This window comes from Oryctolagus cuniculus, chromosome 1 (assembly GCF_051225735.1).
Source record: "Oryctolagus cuniculus isolate XC-2025 breed Fujian yellow rabbit chromosome 1, ASM5122573v1, whole genome shotgun sequence".
NCBI lineage: Eukaryota > Metazoa > Chordata > Mammalia > Lagomorpha > Leporidae > Oryctolagus > Oryctolagus cuniculus.
The window spans coordinates 86,356,277-86,376,441 of record NC_142867.1 but is presented as its reverse complement, the minus strand read 5'-3'; the positions used below and the strand labels follow the sequence as shown (position 1 = coordinate 86,376,441).

Below are 20,165 nucleotides of genomic sequence, written 5' to 3'. Positions count from 1 at the left end.
AGGAGAGAACGATCCAACATGGGAAGCAGGATACACAGCAGACGCATAGAATGGCAGATGTCCTAAACAGCACTCTGGCCTCAGAATTAGCCCTTAAGGCATTTGGATCTGGCTGAAGAGCCCATGAGAGTATTTTAGGCATGGAAAGCCAAGACACTCTGGCAAAAACAAAACAAAACAACAACAACAACAAAAATACCTAAATGAAAGATCGCTGGGAGTGAGATCCCAGTGGAAAGAACAGGCCATCAAAGAAGGAGGTACCTTTCTCTGAAGGGAGGTGAGAACTTCCACTTTGACTATGACCTCGTCTAAATAAGATCGGAGTCGACGAACTCAAAATGCTTCCATAGCCTTGGCAACTCATGACAAGAGCCTAGGATGATTACTGACGCCATAAACAAGAGTGTTAATTTGTTAAGTTAACAACAGGAGTCACTGTGTACTTACTCCTCATGCAGGATCTCTGTCCTTAATGTGTTGTACAATGTGAATTAATGCTATAACTAGTACTCAAACAGTATTTTACATTTTGTGTTTCGGAGTGGGTGCAAACTGTTGAAATCTTTACTTAATTTATACTAAATTGATCTTCTGTATATAAAGATAATTGAAAATGAATCTTGATGTGAATGGAATGGGAGAGGGAGTGGGTGATGGGAGGGTTGCAGGTAGGAGGGAATTTATGGGGGGGAAAAGCCATTGTAATCCATAAACTGTACTTTGGAAATTTATATTCATTAAATAAAAGTTTAAAAAATTCAAAGATTTCATTATTTATATTACTTTATTTTAAATGTGATTTCTGACTCACGGGTATTAAGGTTTTCTATCTCTAATTAAAAATCCTCAAAAAACATTTTTAAGCAAAAGTTGCACATTTTATAGTTTGAGAACTTTGTGATGTGGAGTTTACTAGAATTGGGAGAACTAAATCCATTGGAAGAGATAGAGATTGGATTAGCTGTGATTGAACTGGGGGTATGTCTGATTTAAATAGAATGCTGATGACAAACCTGGAAATCATCTTTCCGGATCTTATCACCTCTTTGTTTAAAAGTCAAGACTTCAGACTACTAGAACGTAAGTTACTTTTTTCTCTTTGGAAGTATAAAACATATTAAGGCAATGAGTTTTCAACAGGATGTGATTTTTTTTTTCTTGTTAAGACATCCATCCATCCATCCATCCATTCATTTGGAAAATGTCTACTGGGCAACTGTTAGTGGCAGGCATTATTTCAGATGCTTGATCTACATCGCTGAGCGAAACAGAGATGCTCTCCCTTGTAGAATTTATATTTGCTTGGAAGAGAAAGAAGCAATCAATGAACATATTTGAATTACTCAGGATCACGGAAGATGATTCATACTACATAAAAAGAACACGGTAAGGAGATACGAGTACAGAATGTTAGGGTACAGAAGAGAACAGTCAGTTTTAAAGGGGCTGTCAAGACTGGTTGGCCTCGTTTGAACACTTGAATTAGATAGGGCAGAGTGTTCTTGGCAGAGAAAATAGCTAGTGTAGGGGCTCTACAGCAGGAGCAGCTGCTCTTGTTCAAGCAACACCAGGAAGCCTAAGTGATGACATCAAGGAGACGGGGGAAAGGCTGGACCATGGAAAACCCCGCTGCCACTGTGAGCACTTGGGCTTCTATTGAGAGAGCAATGGGGAGTCCATGCCTCTCCCACTGTCTCACTGCATGCCCCTTATTTCAATCCCATCCAACTGCATTCGTTTTTTTAAATTGTTTCCAATGTGATTATTATTATTTTATTTTCGTTTTCCTCATTGGAAAGTTGAGTATCTCTCATGTTTATTGTCTACTGTCAAGTTTGAATTGTTTTTTCTAAATGGCCATTTACATTCTCTGTCCATTTTTATTGGGTTCAAATTTTTCATATTATGTGTATTGCTATGGTAGTAGTAATCCTTTATATGTTATATACATTAAAAAACCTTATATGCTAACCTGGCCTTTACCTATGGATTTTGTTTTGGGCAGCTTCTGCAATAAAATCCATTTTTTGTATAGACAAAATTGTAAAATTATATATTTTAAAACTCAGGTATACTGCTTTGATCAAAAAATCTTTCCAAACTAGTTCCTATAGGTAAGCTTTAAATTTTATCCTTTGGTTTAATGTTTTTTTGTTTTCCCTTTTGGGTATTGCTTTTGTGTAAGCCTTGAAGCTAGAATCATAAGATTATGATTATAATTATATGATTATAAGAATAGCCAGTTTTGCAGTCTCAGTTTATTATAGAAAACATTGTTTCCTATTAAATTAGAATACTACCTTTCTCATATTAAAATGAAGGAACATTTTTAAGGTTAAGACGCACTACCCCATGTACAAAAGGTGGTAAAAGGGAAGGCTTCGCAGAGTAGGAGAAACAGGAAATACAGCAGGGTGCCAGTAAGAGTGAAGTGACTGAGACCCAGGGCACAGGTTACCTCAGCTCTAGTACCAATAGAATGCTGAGGATATGGGCACAGCCAAAGGTAGCCTATAGATCTGCCCAGAGGGGAGATGAGGGGTTCTTCAAGATCTATTTTCCCCGAGAATTAAGATGTTTTACTCATAGGAGAAAGGAAGCGGAAGGGGAAGGAGATGGAAAAGGCACACAGACTTGAATAAAGAAGGGAATGTGGTAAATATTATTGGAGAGGGGAAAAATAGAGGGACAAAAGACGACTGCAGACGCAAAAGCTCAACTATATTATGGTAATAATACATTTAAAATAAGAGTTCTTGGGAGGTTATATGATTTTGGCCAGCAGAGTTAAATGATAGGGTGAATGTTAAGTCTTCAGTAAACATATTTTTTCCTTTCTGATACTTTCAAACTGTTGAAATAAATCAGAACTTTTTCCTATTAGTACTTTCATGTCATATGTAGTTTCTTTTAATACTTTCAGGTCAATAGGTCAAAAGCTCTTAGTTTTTGTGGACTGATTATGTTAGATGTTGGTGCTAATGAAATTATAGAGTAGCAGTTAGCAGTCAAAAGATGGAGCAGTGGGCTGTGAATTAAACAGATTAAAGTGATTCATGCAGGGTTGAAAAGGGCAGCTGGAACATAAAAACTATTTGCTATAATTGTGTTACCATCTTGCCATCGCTGCTACATTCCTCTATTTCATAGTGCATCATTCATTCATTCATTCATTCAGAAAATACTTACTCAGCACCTATTAAGTGTCAGGCACAGCTCTATATGCAGAGAACACACCAGTGAGCAAGACAGACAAGATTCCTGCTTTCCTGGAACTTATGTTCTAATACAAGAAGATAGACAACAATAATAAAATAATATTAATAATAATAGCTAACATTTACTTAGCAAGTATTATTTGCTGAGACAGTTCTAAGCACTTTACAAATATTCATTCTTACAGTCACATTATGAAGTAGGAACTAGAATTTTCTCCATTTTATACATGAGGAAACTGAGCGCATTAGAAAGGGAAAATAACTTGCCTAAGGTTATACAGCTACAAAAGGGCAGAACTGGAGTTTAGAACCAAGACAGTCGGGCTTTCGCTTAATGGCTTTGCTATGCTGCCTCTCAGACAAGCAACAAAGCAATAAAGAAGGAACAGAACAGGTTCAGGTAGTATTCACTGGTATGAAGCAGGATAATGATACGACTTTGCATGCTGGAGGGGCGGGGATGCAAATGCAGAGGTCAGGGAAAATCTCCCTGGGGAGGTAGCATTTGAACTGCTACTTGAAGGATGGCAACAGTTATCTTGGACTATAGGCAACAGAGAAAAGCCACTATAAAGTTCTAAGGTAAGGACCAATCCTGCCTTATTTTATGAAACAGAAATGCCCACGTAGCTGCACCTCCAGCCATGGAGAGTCTGGTGTGTAACAATGACTGCTTCAGAGTGAAATCAGGGAGATAAGGCAGGAGCCAGACTCCACAGGCCACGGTGAGAAAGGTGGTCTTTAATCTAAGTGCAGGGGGTTTTATGCAAGTGAGGAATGCTAGCTATGATTAATCACTATCCAGGTGGAAGATGATGGTGGTTTTGATGAGATCATGATTGTGGAATGGAATTTAGGGTAAATTTTGACAAGACTTGCGAAGGAACAGGATGTGAATAGTGAAGCAAAAGCAACTGTTAAGTAGGTGCCCTGGGGTTTTTGGTTTGAGTAACTAGTGTGATGGCTGCATCCTTTACTGATGTGCAGGACTTGGGGAGGAATATATTTGAAAGAAAAAGCAAACACACACAAAATTTTCCAACTTGAACCTTACAGAGGAAGGCGCTTTTTCTACATTGGTTTCACTTAAAAGTTTCAAAGAAAGAATTTTCAGGAAAAATCCTTCAATGTTCAATTTTGACACTAAATTGGGAAAACTTAAATTTTCACTGGTTTAACAAATACTGCGCAGGATACTACCATGTGTGACACTCTACCAGGAAGGACTAAACAAACAAGATCCCTGCTCTCAGAGTGCTTGTTTCTCAGGGGAGAAAGAAAAACGACTGGTGATTTACTTTTTGCCTTTTCCTGGTCTTACTACAACCTCCCCTAATGCATCAGTAGCCATCTTAATAATTCCACCCCGTGCCACTGGCGGTTGGGCCCACCGTTCTAAACGTTCAAGGTCGTAAACGCTAATGCTGACATCTCCCCTCTCACAGAACTTAAGGGCATTTTAAAGGGAAAAAAAAAAAAACTTAGCAAACAATACGAATACAACCTTTGCTGTGAAGTCTAATATTTTTGCAGGAATGGTACCTTTATAAAGATCGTGGTTGCCCCCGCACATATTTGTTCTTTCTTCATATCCAATTAAATGAAAACACTAGTGTTTCCGCAGCCTAGTTTTCTAGGCTTGTTGGCTCTAGCTCAGGAGAAAGGATGGAAACAGAATCGTTGGATTTAAACTGTTTGGTGAAATCCCTTTGCACGCTCTCTCCCGCTAGCCATGGATGTGGTGTCGGCTACACCGGGTTTTCCATCCACGCAGTGCCGGAATGAAGGAGTCTGGGAGGGGGGGTTGGGGAAGGGAAAGACGGAAGAGACATTAAGTAACTGGCTCTCGAAAGCGTAAGATGATGTTCAAGGTCTGCTCTAAAGCACTGATTTCAAATGCCCGCCCCCTGGGCCGTTTCAGCCCCGCCCCTTGATGTCGTCACACCGACTTCCACTTTGGCCTCTGAGGATTGGTCGTTGCCGCCACCTCTTTGGGGCGGTTAAAAATGCTCGGGTTTTGCTTCCGGGTCTTGGGCTTTGGCCCTGGGCGCAGAGGTTTCTGGGAGCTATCAAGCACAATGGCGTCTGTATGATTTTCCGTGAGTGTAGTATCGGACGTCTTCCTAGGTGAGCGGCACGGGGAGAGCAGTTTGTGTTTCTTATCCGGGTGGCGTGGGAGACGGCAGTCGGGGTCAGAGTTGGCGTTGGCCGAGTGCCGAGCGCCGGCGGGAAAGACCGGGAGCCGCGGACGGGCGGTGGAGCCCGGTGCCGGCCGGGCGCGCCCGCAGCCCCCGGCCTCCAGCGCGGAACGAAGCTCTGCCCTCTGTGGCTTTAAGCCGGGGCTTGAAGCAGGCCAGCCAGGCGAAAGGCGGGCTCCCGGGCGGCCGGAGTGATCAACCTGAAGCTTTTGGGAAGCGGCGGCGCCCCCGACCCTAGAAAACCTGCTTCTCTCTCTCCTTACGCAGGCTTTCACGGCCTTTTGGAAACCGAGGGAAGCATACAAAATAATCCTGCCGTCTTCTGCACCCTCCCCAGACACTTGCTTTTCTGACGTTAACGGGCTTTTGGGCTCTTAGTAGCCCCATCAGCTGGGCAGTATTCTTTCCGTTATCAGATTCCTTTGAGGATTAGGTTTCTGTCATTGGAGCATTTCTTAAATTGTAGCCTGACGTGTATGTTGTGAGGACTGTCCCAGGAGAAAATCGAATCCACAAGATTGTTGGAGAATGTTTCCCACTGATTTTCAGCACACTTACCTCTGGGACACTTAAGAGTTTGTCAGTGATTTTTAAATTTTCTTTCTTTTTGTCTTTTCCTTAAGGACATTTAAACTAAGGTTTAAACTGAGAACTTTTAGGGCTTTGACATGTGGGATCTCATAATTCTTTGAGGAATAGCCCCATTCTATAAATGAAAGATTGGTCACTTGTCCAAGGCCACACAGAAGGGGAACAGGAGCAGAAACTCAGGTCTTCACCACAGAATTTTTGGTGTGAGATAAAAGCTGCCCTTGCACCTCATAATTGGTTTCCTTCAGAACTTTGGTTTGGGAGGGTTATTGAAGCAAGTTTTGAGATTATTTCACAAGGATGGATATTTGTTTAGTACCTTACACAGTGAAAGTATGTCGCATTAGAAACAACTTTGTTTTCCCCCATAGCGTCAAAGATGACGACAGCAGCCAGACCAACTTTTGAACCTGCAAGAGGTGGAAGAGGAAAAGGGGAAGGTGATCTGAGCCAACTCTCAAAGCAGTATTCCAGCCGAGACTTACCTTCCCATACAAAGATAAAATATAGGTATAAAGACTCGCAGCTTTTTCTTGCTCATGAAATAGGCCTAATCTGTTGAAAAGCATGGCCATGATGTGTAGTAGGGGTAGGTTTGAATTGTATCACTTCAGTTACCATTTTCAGAGGAATAGAATACAATAGAAAGTTTAACATCAAAATTACACTCTGTGATTTTAAAGTTCTATCCCCTTCCTGCAGCCCAAATTCTTATTATCCAGGAGTTTCCATATGGAGATGGAATGGTAGCTAGTGGATTATCTCAGAGAAACTATGCACTTACCAGCATTAGTCAACATGACATTGAAAGCGTTACTGTAACAGGCCCTGAATTTCTAATAATACAACAATTAAATACCTGCTTTTAGGGAAAAAATTATTTATTTTATTTGAAGAGCGGAGTGAAAGAGATCCCCCATCTGCTGGTTCACTCCCCAAACGCCTGCAACTGTCAGGGCTGGGCCATACTTAAGCCAGGAACCAAGAACTCAATCCGTGTCTCCCATGTGGTAGATGACAGGGACCTGAGTACTTGAACCATCACCTTCTGCCTTCCAGAGTTCACATTACTGGGAAGCTGGAATGGAGAATAAAGATGAGTCTCAAACCCAGACACTCCTTTATGGAGTGTCCCAAACAACACCATAACCACTGAGCCAAGTGCATAGTTCAAAAAATTAAGGACATTATAATAAATCTGTAGCTGTATTATGGGAAAGTATGCAGTTCAACCTTCAGATTGTGTCATAATTCTGACAACTTTCCTCTTAGGCTTAAAGGACAAAGTTGCTGTGATGAATTATATTTCATTGCTACAGCCATGTATTTTTTTCTTTCTAGTAACCTTTTGACCCTGATTGGTTTATAATTTAGGCAAACTACTCAGGATGCCCCTGAAGAGGTTCGTAACCGGGACTTCAGGAGAGAGCTGGAAGAGAGAGAGAGAGCTGCTGCCAGAGAGAAAAATAGGGATCGTCCAACCCGGGGTACTAACGCTATCCCAAACGTTTGTCTCATAAAATTATGTTCTCCATATTTTTTATGTGTTAATTAGAAACTGTTAATATTTCTGTTTGTTTGCTTTTAAGTATTAGTGTGAATTACAGTGCTTTCTTAACTAGCCTAGAAGTGATAATCAGGTTTAGGTTCCCAACATGTATAAACTATTCCCTGAATTTCCTGAGGCCGCAGTTCCTGTATAAAATCAGTGCTTTCATTAAGTCATTCGATAAATATTTATCCAAATGCTTATCTGCTAGCCACTGTATGAGCCCTGCTGCTGGGATGCTTTTAGTGTGATTGTTTTGTGCCCATGAGTCCCTGAATCGTAAGAAACGTGTGTCAGTAACTAGGTGATGTTTGCCTACCCCCAGAACATACAACTTCCTCTTCAGTATCCAAGAAGCCTCGGTTAGACCAGATTCCTGCTGCCAACCTTGACGCAGATGATCCTCTAACAGACGTATGTTTCATTTCCTCTTTCACCTCTTATCTAGTCATTTTTTACTGCATTTTTCTGAAATATATTTTTATGCTTTTGTATTTAAGAAGTCACATGTGTTTGTTTTCACTCACTATTGTTCAAATGCAGCCCTAAGCTCAATGTTAAACACTGCAGTTGACTTTAAAATAAAAGATGTTATTTTGTGTTAAGAACTTCACAAACAAATTTGATCTATGAAGAACCAAAAATGGAAGCAATCTGTTGAAATGTGTACTTTCCCCCCAAAATAATTTCCTGTATTAAACCTAGAGGTGGGGCTACCAGATTATTCACAGGGTACTCTTATACTAGGTTTTCCATAAACAGTACCCTCTCAGTTAATATTGAAATCCATGGAGACCCTACAGTCTGTAATTAATTTGTAGGTTTCTATAGACAATGAAAAAAATCTGAATGGCTTTTCATGGATAGTTTCTAATTATGTATATAAGCAATTAATTCTAGACTTGACGGAGTTACAGTAATTAAATAGAATACTGATTTTACGTGAAACTTAAATGATTATTCATTTCAAAATATTTTCTTCTAGAAATTTGGCATTCTGTTCATGCTATTGATTATCCTTGCTGGTTTAAAGTTGTTCTGAGCTACATAAAGTGTTTTGACTCTTTAGAGTGATACAGTGTGCATTTATACAGTGTTTCAGTGTAAAATTTTCCTCTCTGGTTTTGGAAACCTTCTCAGATGGAAATTTTTTTTAGCCATGTAAATTTGAAAGGTATTTTGTCAGGGATTGACATTTTTGAGTATTTGTAAACTTCTTCTGTGGGACTTTATATTTTGTTGTAATTTGGTTGTTGATTTTAATCTTAGTATTTAGGTGCATTTATCTTTGCCATGGAAAAACTTAATTCTGCCCCAAAGTTACTTGGCAAGGGCAATTTTTGTGGAAAAAAAAATGAATAATGTGTATTTTCTCACCAATCTCCTGGGCTATCTGTTCTTATTAGGAGGAAGATGAAGATTTTGAAGAGGAGAGTGATGATGATGACACTGCAGCTCTTCTTGCAGAACTGGAAAAAATTAAAAAAGAGCGAGCTGAAGAGCAGGCCAGGAAGGTAAAATCCCAATGTTAACTATACACCACCCTGTCTCCCTGTCTTCTCACACATAATACATTAGACATTTTTTAAAATTCAAGTAATACTTTTTATTAGAAATGTTTTTCACCATGTCTAAGCATTGTAGCATATATACATTTAGAAATCTGATTGTTTGTATGACATTTATACTCCTGGCATACAAAGATTATCTCTGCCTCCTGCCTAGACACTTGTTGAGTCAAGCTGTGAATAGATTTTTTATAACCTAGGGCAAGTTACCTAACTTCTTTAAGTACCCATAGTCTCTTCATTCTTGCAGGGGATAGAAAGAATGTCTAACTCAGGGGGAAGGGCTTTACATAAATGGGCTTTACATAAGATGCTGCTTGGGACACCTGAGTCCCATCCTGGAGTGTCGACTTTACGTCCTGACTTTGCTTCCAATTCCAGGTCTCTGCTAATGTGCACTCTGGGAAGCAGCAGATGATGACTCAAGTAGTTGGGTCCCTGCACTCACCATGGAACACCAGGATTGAGTTCCCAGCTTTTTTTTTTTTTTTTTTTTTTAACAGATTTCTTTATCTGAAAGGCAGAGTTACAGAGAGAGAGAAGGAAAGACAGGGAGAGAGTGTTCTTCCATCCTCTGGTTAACTTCCCAAATGACTGCAACGATTGGAGCTGGGCATTTGCAAGCCAAGAGCTTCCTCTGGGTCCCCTACACAGGTATAGGGGCCCAAGCACTTGAGCTATCCTCTACTGCTTTCCCAGGCCATCAGCAGGGAGCTAGATCAGAAGTGGACCAGCTGAGACTGAAACCCACACCCAAGAGGGATGCCAGCGCTGTAGTTGGCATAACAACCTGTTATGCCACAGCACCAAACCCTCCATTTCTGTTTTCAGAGAAATAGCACCTGCCCTGGTTATTACAGGTGCTTGGGGATTGAACCAGCAGATAAGAAATTCTTTCTGTCCATGTGCCTTTCAGATAATTTAAATTAATAATTTTATAAAAAAGAATGTCTAACTCAAAGATGGTTAAAACTTCGAATTATCCATTTTACTATGTAAAGGATGTCTAATGAGTAAAAAGGTGAAACTGGAGAGACAGACACATTAGAGGTTTATAAACCAATGCTAGAACAGTGTAGATTTTGTTCTGAAGGATATAAGGAGCCATTTGATTTTAGCAGGATATTGACAGGATCATATATTCATTTTAGAAAAACTGTAAACTTGCCATGGGACTCCAAATCCCATTAAGCTGGGTGGTAATAATGCCATCTTAAGTGTTAAAGGGATCATATTAAGTGTTAAATTGATCATATAGATAGGATTAAGTGTTAAAGGGATCATATAAATAAAATTAAGTGTCTGGTAATAATAATAGATAAAAAAGGAAAGAATGTCCCAACATGGGAAGCAGTTTACACAGCAGACTCATTGAATGACAGTCTCTCTAAATAGCACTCTGACCTCAGAGTCAGCTTTTAAGTCATTCTGGTCTGGCTGAAAAGCCCATGAGAGCATTTCAGGCATGGAAAGCCAAGACACTGTGGCAAAAAAATGTCCTACATGAAGGATCTTTGTGAGTGAGAGACCCCAGTGGAAAGAAGGGGCCATCAAAGAGTGTACTTTTCTCTGAAAGCAGGAGAGAACTTGCACTTTGCTTATGGCCTTGTCTAAATACCGATGGAGACAGTGGACTCATAAGGCTTCCATAGCCGTGGCAGCTCATGTCAACAGCCTCAAGTGATCCTTGACATCATACATAAGAGTGTTAATTATTAAATTAACAACAGGAGTCACTGTGCACTAACTCCCCATGCAGGACCTCTGCCCTCAAGGAGTTGTTCTATGAGAATTAACTGTAAAACTTGTTCTCAGTTTTTTATATTGTGTGTGTTTGTGTGTGTGCAAATTGTTGAAATCTTTGCTTAGTATAGAATTGGTCTTCTGTGTATACAGTTAATCGAAAATCTTAATGGAGAATGGGACTAGGAATGAGAGAGGGAGGAGAAAGTGAGTAGAGAGTTGACAACGGGAGGGTGGGTATGGTGAGAAGAATCACTGTATTCCTAATGTTGTACTTAAGAAATTTGTACTCATTAAATAAAAGGTTTCTTAAAATAAAAAGACTACTGTAACAAAAAATAAGGAGGATAGATTGGCAAAAACTGAGAAGAATGTTCTAGTAATCCTCACATGCAGTTAGGAGAATTTTCACTTGTATAATAGGAGTTGAAATTTAAAGATGTTAACAGATACTGAAAGAGCTCTTAAGAAGGTAGAAGTGACTGGTGGATGTGGCAGCAAAGATGACCCCTAGTTTCTGGGTAAATATTGGTGCCATACATAGTATAGGGATTGCAGAAAAATGAGCATGTTTAGGCAGAGAAAGAGGATGAATTCCATTTTGAACCTGTTAAGGTCAGCACATTGTCTGTCATTCAGGTAAAGATTTCTGCCCCCATTTTCAGCCAGAGTAGCAACAGCTCATTTGTGGACTTTTATGTAAGATGTCACTTGAGCCACGAATTACTATTTTTTGAAGAAGAAATAAGGAAAAAGACTTTTTAGGAAAAAAACACTGACTTGGATTAATGCTAGAAATTTAGAGAAAAATAGAGTTCTTGTGAGTCAGAATGGTCAGGAAAGAATTGAGAAGAGTTGTAGGAAATTCCCAATATCACTTGCTGGCCACTAGAGGGCAGTTGTTCCAAACTCTTTGTTTGCCTGACAGCTCTGGATACAGTTAGACAAGCAATTGAAATGCTTTTGGGTGACCATTCCGACAGAAGGTCTTGTAGTTTTGTGCTTTATACAAAAAATTTATTGGACTTTCTTGGAGCTGAGTGACAGTTCCATATTGTCCTTTTTTCCCTTTCCATCAGCTGATTTTTGAGGTATCCCAAAATAACATTTTCATATCAATCAGCCTTATTATCAAGGTTTGGCACACTTTCTGTAACAGTAAGTATATTAAGCTGGCTAGCCATACGGCCTTTGTCAGAACAGCACAACTCTGGCTTGGATTTGACCTGTGGGCAGGCCCATTCACTAGCTGATATTTTGCCTGGTATTTGAATATAGAATTGTTGCCTTTTGTTCCTAGTGCTGCATATGACAATCATCCAGTAAGTCTAAAGCAAATAATAGTTCAAACATAAAGCAAGCAAAAACCTTATATGTTATATACATTATTGTAAGTTTGGATGAATTGTGTACTTGAGCTATTTCTCTGGCACTTCAGTATCAATGTAATTTGTTAAAAGTAAAGTCTTTAGAATGCTATCTGTTCATAGTCTATGATCCTTGCTAACTTTATTTGCCTAAATTCTGAGTGCATCTTCTCACCTCCCATTTATTTATCATCATAAAAATAATCCACTGTTCATATTTGAATATTAAAATGAAGTGTCTGTAACCTGTATAGAAAGTGACATCATTCAAGCTTTATATTTTTGTTTAAGGTATATTTTTAAGGCAGAGTTACAGATAGAAAGGGAGAGAGAGAGAGAGGTCTTCCATCTACTGGTTCATTCCCCAGATTGCTCAATGGTCAGGGCTGGGCCAGGCTGAAGCCAGGAGCTTCATCTGGGTCTTCCATGTGGGTACAGGGGCCCAACTACTTGGGCCATCTTCTGCTGCTTTCCCAGGTGCATTAGCAGGGAGCTGGATCAGAAGCAGAGAAACTGAGACTTTAACTGGCATCCATATCAGATGCCGGTGTTGCAGGCAGTAGCTTAACCATCTAGGCCTCAATGCTGGTGCCTAAAGGTTCATTTTAAAGTGATTTCCAGGCAGCCTATTCTGATTTGATCCATTAAGTCATTGATTTCTGTCATCTCCAAAACAGCAAAATGGGCTTTATGTTTGATTTCAGATAGCGTGTTGTCAGGAAGACCTAGAAGTTATAGTTCAGGCTTTTAGACATTTTATATTCTGCTTCTTAAATGGAACTGAGGGTGATTTGAGTTTGAAAAAGTTGGTGCTAAAATAAAAAGAACAAAGATAAGGAGTAGCAGGCATTTAGCCAAGTGGTTAAGATGCCTGCATCCCAGATCAGTTCCTGGGTTTGGTTCCTGGCTCTGGCTCCCTACTCCAGCTTCCTGCCACTGCAGACTTAGGAGGCAGCAGGGTGGCTCCGGACACCCAAATGGAAGACCTGGATTGTGTTCCTGGCTCCTATTTCTGGCTCCAGACCCATCCCTGACCATTGCAGGCATTTGTGAAGTGAACCAGAGGGTGGGAGCTCTCTCAGTTGTCTGTCTCTGTCTCTCCAATTCCTAAATTTTTTAAACATTTCTAAAAGATAATAAAAGGAAGAAAGACAATACTTAAACTGACAAAGGATGAGAAATATAAAAATAGCAACAAGAAATTGTAAGAACAAAATGGATATACCTCAGGTAAATTAGTAAAACTGCATGTTAATTGCATACATATATAGAGAGAACTTTTTTCATTTTTATGAGTTTATTCATAAAAGGCGTTTACGAATTTATTCAAAAAGAGGCATAGTGACAGAGAGCTCCTATCCACTGGTTTACTCCCCAAATGCCTGCCATGACCGTGGAGTGGAAGCCAGGAACCAGGAGCACAGTTCAAGTCTCCCATATGGGTGGCAGGAGCCCAGACACTTGAACCATCACTACTGCCTGCCCAGAGCTTGCATTAGTGGGAAGCTGGGTATGGAACCTGTGTGCGCTAGTAGGGAACATTGTGTCTTAACCACCAAGTCAAATGCCTGCCGCATATGTGTAATTTTTTACATGGTAATGTGTCTTATTTTAGAAGTCATTCTTAATAATTTGTAATCAGTTCTAGAAAGAGGAGTTCATATTAGTAATTCAAAGTAATTTTTTAAAATTCAAAGTAAAATATATTTTTTTAAAGATTTATTTTATTTATTTGAAAGAGTTACAGAGAGAGGTAGAGACAGAGAGAAAGGTCTTCCATCTGGTGGTTCACTCCCCAGATGGCTGCGCTGATCTGAAGCCAGGAGTCAGGAGCTTCTTCCAGGTCTCCCACGTGGGTGCAGGCGCCCAAGGACTTGAGCCATCTTCCACTGCTTTCCTAGGCCATAGCAGAGAGCTGGATTGGAGAAGAAGCAGCCGGGTCTAGAACCGGTGCCCATATGGGATGCCAGCGCTTCAGGCCAGGGTGTTAACCTGCTGTGCCACAGTGCTGGCCCCAGTAAAATATATTTTTAATCACAGTTACATATAGCTCTTTAAAAATTGAGATAATTGCCAAATATATCTTTTTATGTTTTTTGAATACATTTTAAAAAATTATTTGAAAGGCAAGGTGACAGGGAGAGAGGAATAAAGAGAAAGAATGAAATCTTCTATCTGCTGGTTTATTCCTCAAAATGCTGGCAGTTATCAGCGCTGGACCAGGCCAGAGCCAGGAGTCTAGAACTCTCTCCAGTTCTCCCAGATGGGTGGTAGAGACCCAAGTCCCTGGCCATCATCTGCTGCTTTCCCTGATGGATGAGCAGAGAGCTCTGAAGCGGAGTAGCTAGAACTGGAAAAAGCACTCCAGTATAGGAAGCAGGTGTAACAAGCAGAGGCTTAACCACTACGCCATAGCACCAGCCCCTAATGTGTTCTTAAATTAAAAAAAGGTTGGCTGACTGTATTTATATATCCTCTGAAAATTTAAAGCAGTTAATGTTGCTTGTTCTTTAAGAGAGAAAATAGATTTAAATATTCAGCTCAACATTTTAAAGCTAGCAGTTACTAATGACTATGATGACCAGTACGAAATATTTACAATAAAAATTGCGAATTTTTTTTTTTTTTTTTGACAGGCAGAGTGGACAGTGAGAGAGAGAGACAGAAATAAAGGTCTTCCTTTTGCCGTTGGCTCACCCTCCAGTGACCGCTGCGGCCGGCGCGCTGTGGCCGGCACACCGCGCTGATCCAAAGGCAGGAGCCAGGTGCTTCTCCTGGTCTCCCATGTGGGTGCAGGGCCCAAGCACTTGGGCCATCCTCCACTGCACTCCCTGGCCACAACAGAGAGCTGTCCTGGAAGAGGGGCAGCCAGGACAGAATCTGGCGCCCCGACCGGGACTAGAACCCGGTGTGCTGGCGCCATTAGGCGGAGGATTAGCCTATTGAGCCGCGGCGCCGGCCGCGAATTATTTTTTATAAACGAGACTTTTCTCTTATTTCTTAAAAAAAATCAAGCAAAAACCTGTTTTGGTGATGTTCTGAAAAAATACAAACGGGTTTTGTTTTGTTTTCAATCAGATAATATAAGAAAATTGATCTAGAGTTAATATAATTTGAATCTTACTCTGTCCTTAACAGGAACAAGAACAAAAAGCTGAAGAAGAGAGGATCCGAATGGAAAACATTCTGAGTGGAAATCCTCTGCTTAATCTCACTGGCCCATCCCAGCCTCAGGCCAACTTCAAAGTTAAAAGAAGGTACTATTCAGTAATGGATTGGATGGGTATACAGATTTTGAGTTGGATAACAAATTACATTGTATAAAGCTTCTAAAAACCCCATCTTCCACTGATGCTCTTCTGTCAGATTTTGGAGCCGTGGAAAGAGGAGAATGAATAACCAGCTGTGTACCAAACAATGATCCAGGCACTAGGGGTAGAGTAATGAGGTAAACCCTTGACTCCACAGAGCTTACATTTTACATTTTTGTGTCAAGGGTCTCCCAAAGACACTCAGAGGACTTGACCTGTAGTTGTATTTGTGGCTAATACAGTAAAGATACACAACAGAATCATAAGGGGAAAAGACACAGGCAGAAATGGGAGGAATCTGCTTGTTTCCTGAGACTCTGTCCCTCCCGTGAGAAGTCATACAGAGCACGTTGTTCCCTCAACAACAGAAATGCAGCAGCACATCAGTGCTTTTGCACAGGGAAGCCTAGCTGAGATTCAGTCTCTAAGATTTTTGTTGGAGTTTGTCATGTGGGGCAACTTCTGCCTTGCACCTAATAAAAAAATCCAGACTCCACAAAGGAAAGTAAATGGTCAGTATAAACTACATTATTTATACATTGTAGGTACAGTGATGGTGAGAAGATTCCTAAAACCTGGGTTTCCAAATGCCAGCCCTTTCTAAGGAGAGCAGTTCTCAGCCTGCTATCATAACTCTTTAGTGTACAGTGTGTTTGGAGGGCTGAGGTAGAGAGTTAAAGGAGAAGAGACTATAAACAAAAAGTACTATCTATGGTATTTTAGATGATATGCAGAAAAATAAAGTTTTATAGGAAGTGCTGAGTGAAGGAAGCTTAGTGATCAAGGCTCTTGGAGGCTTAACTTTTTTTTTTTTTTTTTTTTTTTTTTTTTGACAGGCAGAGTGGACAGTGAGAGAGAGAGACAAAGAGAAAGGTCTTCCTTTTGCCATTGGTTCACCCTCCAATGGCCGCCGCAGCCGGCGCACTGCGGCCAGCGCATCATGCTGATCCGATGGCAGGAGCCAGGTGCTTTTCCTGGTCTCCCAGGTGGGTGCAGGGCCCAAACACTTGGGCCATCCTCCGCTGCACTCCCGGGCCATAGCAGAGAGCTGGCCTGGAAGAGGGGCAACCGGGACAGAATCCGGCACCCCGACCGGGACTAGAACCCGGTGTGCCAGCGTGGCAGGTGGAGGATTAGCCTAGTGAGCCACGGCGCCGGCCTGGAGGCTTAACTTTTAAACTATATCCATTATTTCTCACCATCTCCATTGCTGCGTCTTCCATAGTGATGCAGTGCCCCTAATTGTTCTCCTGCACACTCGCCACCCTCATCACTCCCAGATTTTTCTTGACACAGAAGCGTGATCCTTTTAAACTGAAGTTTACAGCAACAGTCTCCTCTACTAAACCTCCCATGGCTTCTTGACTCATTTGCAGTAAAAACTTGAGTCCTTACAGTGGTCTCTAAAGCTGTAAAAATCTCCCTCCATGCAGAGGCAGCAGCATAGTCAAGGAAGGATTTGCTGACAAGGTGACATTTTTATCAGAGACTGGAGTCTGAGCTATTTGACCCAAACAATTGTGAAAGGATAGAGATAGTGAAGAATGTAGACTAAGGTTGGGGTTAGGGGAGGTGGCAAACTTAGGACACAGTAAGTTTGGCAGGATACGTGCATCTCTGAGGAAATGTTAAGGAGGTAACTTAATATGATTCCAGTCCAAGCTGGGGTAATAAATTTCAGAGTTGTCTGCTTATAGGAGTTCTGACACTGCGTAAGATCACCTCAAGAAGGCCGGCGCCGCGGCTCAGTAGGCTAATCCTCCACCTTCTAGTCCCGGTCGGGGCACCGGATTCTGTCCCGGTTGCCCCTTTTCCAGGCCAGCTCTCTGCTGTGGCCAGGGAGTGCAGTGGAGGATGGCCCAAGTGCTTGGGCCCTGCACCCCATGGGAGACCAGGAGAAGCACCTGGCTCCTGCCATCGGATCAGCGTGGTGCGCCGGCCGCGGCGGCCATTGGAGGGTGAACCAACGGCAAAGGAAGACCTTTCTGTCTGTCTCTCTCTCTCACTGTCCACTCTGCCTGTCAAAAATAAAAAAAAATAAAAAAATAAAATAAAAAAAAAAGATCACCTCAAGAATGAGTATAGCTAGAGAGGAGTCCTAGGACTGAGCATGGTGTTGTATTCAGAGGTTGAGTCGATGATTAGCTATCACTGCCTGAAACAGTAAATGAATTTTGAATGGAAGAAAACTAGACAGAGAAGGAACAGCCAGTGAAACAGAGAACTAAGAGATTGGTGTGGCAAGAGGAGAGGCATGATCATTTAGGGCAAATATTGGTGTCAGGACACGTAAATGAGTGCTACCATTTAGTGGCGTGGAATGATAATTTTGATGTTGGGGAGGAGGGACAAAGAGTTGGGAAGAGAGTGGACATAGAAAAAAATGTATATTGATTTTACTGATTATATATAAAGGTAAGGATAAACAGTTTCTTTTCCTTTTTGGATGCAGATGGAATTGTTTGTAGATGGAAACATGTCTTATATTCTAGTCATGTTGATCTGTTTACACTTTTATGTTTCTGTGTATTGTATCAATGATGACTTCACTAATGCTATATTTCAAAAATGCCCACATTCTTTTCTTATTTCTTCTGTGCCGTTTCTCATGGCATACATACATCAACACACGCAACCACGTTTGAATAGGCTTGTATTTTACACTCGTATCATTTGTTTGAGCTTATATCTTATATGCTGGGTCATGTTATGCAATCTTATCTTATTTTCTCTAACATCTATTTTATAGTCCACCCACGGGTGTTTTTTTTAATACTTACGCAGTACAAAATCCACCCAGAAGTATGCAAACAGAGTTCTACCTTGAGCTCTTTAAGTGCTATCTTTCTGTGGTTTATGTAGATGTGAGTCAATATAAGAACCTTAGTTATTCTACCTGATAGTTCCTGTTCCTTTTGCCCCACAATGTTACTGCTATAGTATGATTACTAAATTAACTAATAAAGAAGATTATATAATATCCTCAAAATGTCATAATCTAAACTATAGTAAATTGATCAGTTATTCTCATCTAGTGACATCTATATTAATGAGGATTATCCTGTATATTCTGTATATTTCTGCTTTATAACTCAGTTTCTTTTACTGGGGAAACAGCAAACTTTACATTCTCTAAGTAAGAATTGTCTTTCCTGCTAAAATAAAGCACGATTATTAAGGATTACGTTAATCTTCTGGGTATAATTGCTGCATCAAATGATGTGCATGTCGAGCATATTTCTGTATAAAGACTAAGCTTTGCAGTTCGCGTGGTGCCTTCCTGATACAAACGTTATAGGGTGTTCTATGTTTTTTCCCTGTTTAGGTGGGATGATGATGTTGTCTTCAAGAACTGTGCAAAAGGTGTAGATGATCAAAAGAAAGACAAAAGATTTGTAAATGATACACTGCGATCTGAATTTCACAAGAAGTTTATGGAGAAATATATTAAGTAGTACAGTTTTATGTGCTTAATTAAAGACTCAAATGTTAAGGATCATCTTGGCTTTGGTTAGTTTTTTCTTTTTATCCACCCCCACTTTCCTGTCATCTAAATCATTTGTAGACTTCCCTAATTTTAAATCCCAAAATACCTTTTCCTTTATTCATACCTTATTTTATAATGGACATGGGAATAGTTTGAACCCAGTCTCCATTATCAGTGTTTCCAATCATGTTTTCTTTTTAATTGAGAAAAGGAACTTTGCTTGTAATAAATATTTTTAATCTAAATAGCTAAATTTGTGTTCCAAATTTTTGTTGTAATTTATGCAGCTTATAAAATGTTGCATACTTTCTTTTCAAAAGAAAACTTATGTGCTTTGTGTTTCTTTGTGCGTTTAATTCCCCCCCCCCACTTCTCTCATTGATTTAAGATCAATTAATGTATAATATTTTATCTGTGCATTTTTTAAGAGTGTGAAGAAAGATTAAAGGAATTCCATGTTGGACCTCCTGTTGGTATGGAAGAGTATTGTCCATCAGTAAATGGTGCAGCCTTCTGCAGGCACTCCATGATCAGAGACAGAAGCTCTGTAAGCGTTTCTAGGATGCACATGATGCTCACTTGTTTCTCCTGGTATTCAGCTGCCATGTTTCTCTTGAAAGTTATTAGAGTTTTCACACCGACGTGCATTAGATAAAAAGCCTATGGCATTCCAAATCCAAAAATAAGTAAAGGAAAACCTAGTTGGAAATAGGATTTTATTTGTTGTCCTGGAAGGCATGTCTTCCAGGTGAGAGGTGAGAGGGACACAACCGAGCTCTACTAAAAGCCAGAACTCCGGGAAATGAAGTTTCTGTAAGCTCAGCTGCAACTTCTCCTATTTGAGCTTGATAGGTTCAGGAAGAATCAGAAAAAAGCTAGTTTCCATGATTTCTTTCTTCCTATCCATGTGGTTTTCTTTCTTTTTTTGTTGGAAGGCAGAGTTACAGAGAGGCACAGAGAAAAGTCTTTCATCCGCTGGTTCATTCCCCAAATGGCCACAACAGCTAGAGCTGTGCCAATCCGGAGCCAGGAGCTTCCTCTGGGTCTCCAACTCGGGTACAGGGGCCCAAGCACTTGAATCATCTTCTGCTGCTTTCCCAGGCCATAGAGAGCTGGATCAGAAGTGGAGC

General features: G+C 40.5%; 2 protein-coding genes across 4 annotated transcripts in view; one reads left to right on the top strand and one right to left on the bottom strand.

The window, feature by feature from the left end:
* The window catches only part of LOC100348204 (lysine-specific demethylase 4D), a 36,804-nt gene extending 31,675 nt beyond the window's left edge, over window positions 1–5,129 (bottom strand). The window contains exons 1-2 of one of the 3 annotated variants that reach the window (XR_016233884.1): window positions 4,764–5,129; window positions 3,193–3,286 (exon numbers count right to left, since the gene is read on the bottom strand). The gene's annotated coding sequence lies outside the window, so the exon portion shown is untranslated. The remainder of the gene's footprint in view (window positions 1–3,192; window positions 3,287–4,763) is intronic. The other 2 variants (XM_002708442.5, XM_089332940.1) reach the window with 2 other exon arrangements.
* A 141-nt stretch (window positions 5,130–5,270) lies between these two features.
* CWC15 (CWC15 spliceosome associated protein) lies at window positions 5,271–19,047 on the top strand. The gene is made up of 7 exons (XM_002708624.6): window positions 5,271–5,348; window positions 6,382–6,520; window positions 7,385–7,497; window positions 7,885–7,973; window positions 8,966–9,073; window positions 15,376–15,494; window positions 18,874–19,047. The coding sequence occupies exons 2-7, from the start codon at window positions 6,390–6,392 to the stop codon at window positions 19,001–19,003; spliced, it is 690 nt and encodes a 229-aa protein (XP_002708670.1). The 5' UTR covers window positions 5,271–5,348; window positions 6,382–6,389; the 3' UTR covers window positions 19,004–19,047.
* Window positions 19,048–20,165: the final 1,118 nt, after the last annotated feature.

Bases quoted from the DNA above. Each gene is read 5' to 3' on its own strand.
- CWC15 (XM_002708624.6), top strand. From the start codon at position 6,390: ATGACGACAGCAGCCAGACCAACTTTTGAACCTGCAAGAGGTGGAAGA. The intron at 7,498-7,884 runs GTACTAACGCTA...GCCTACCCCCAG, and splicing joins TAGGGATCGTCCAACCCGGG to AACATACAACTTCCTCTTCA. The intron at 9,074-15,375 runs GTAAAATCCCAA...TGTCCTTAACAG, and splicing joins CTGAAGAGCAGGCCAGGAAG to GAACAAGAACAAAAAGCTGA.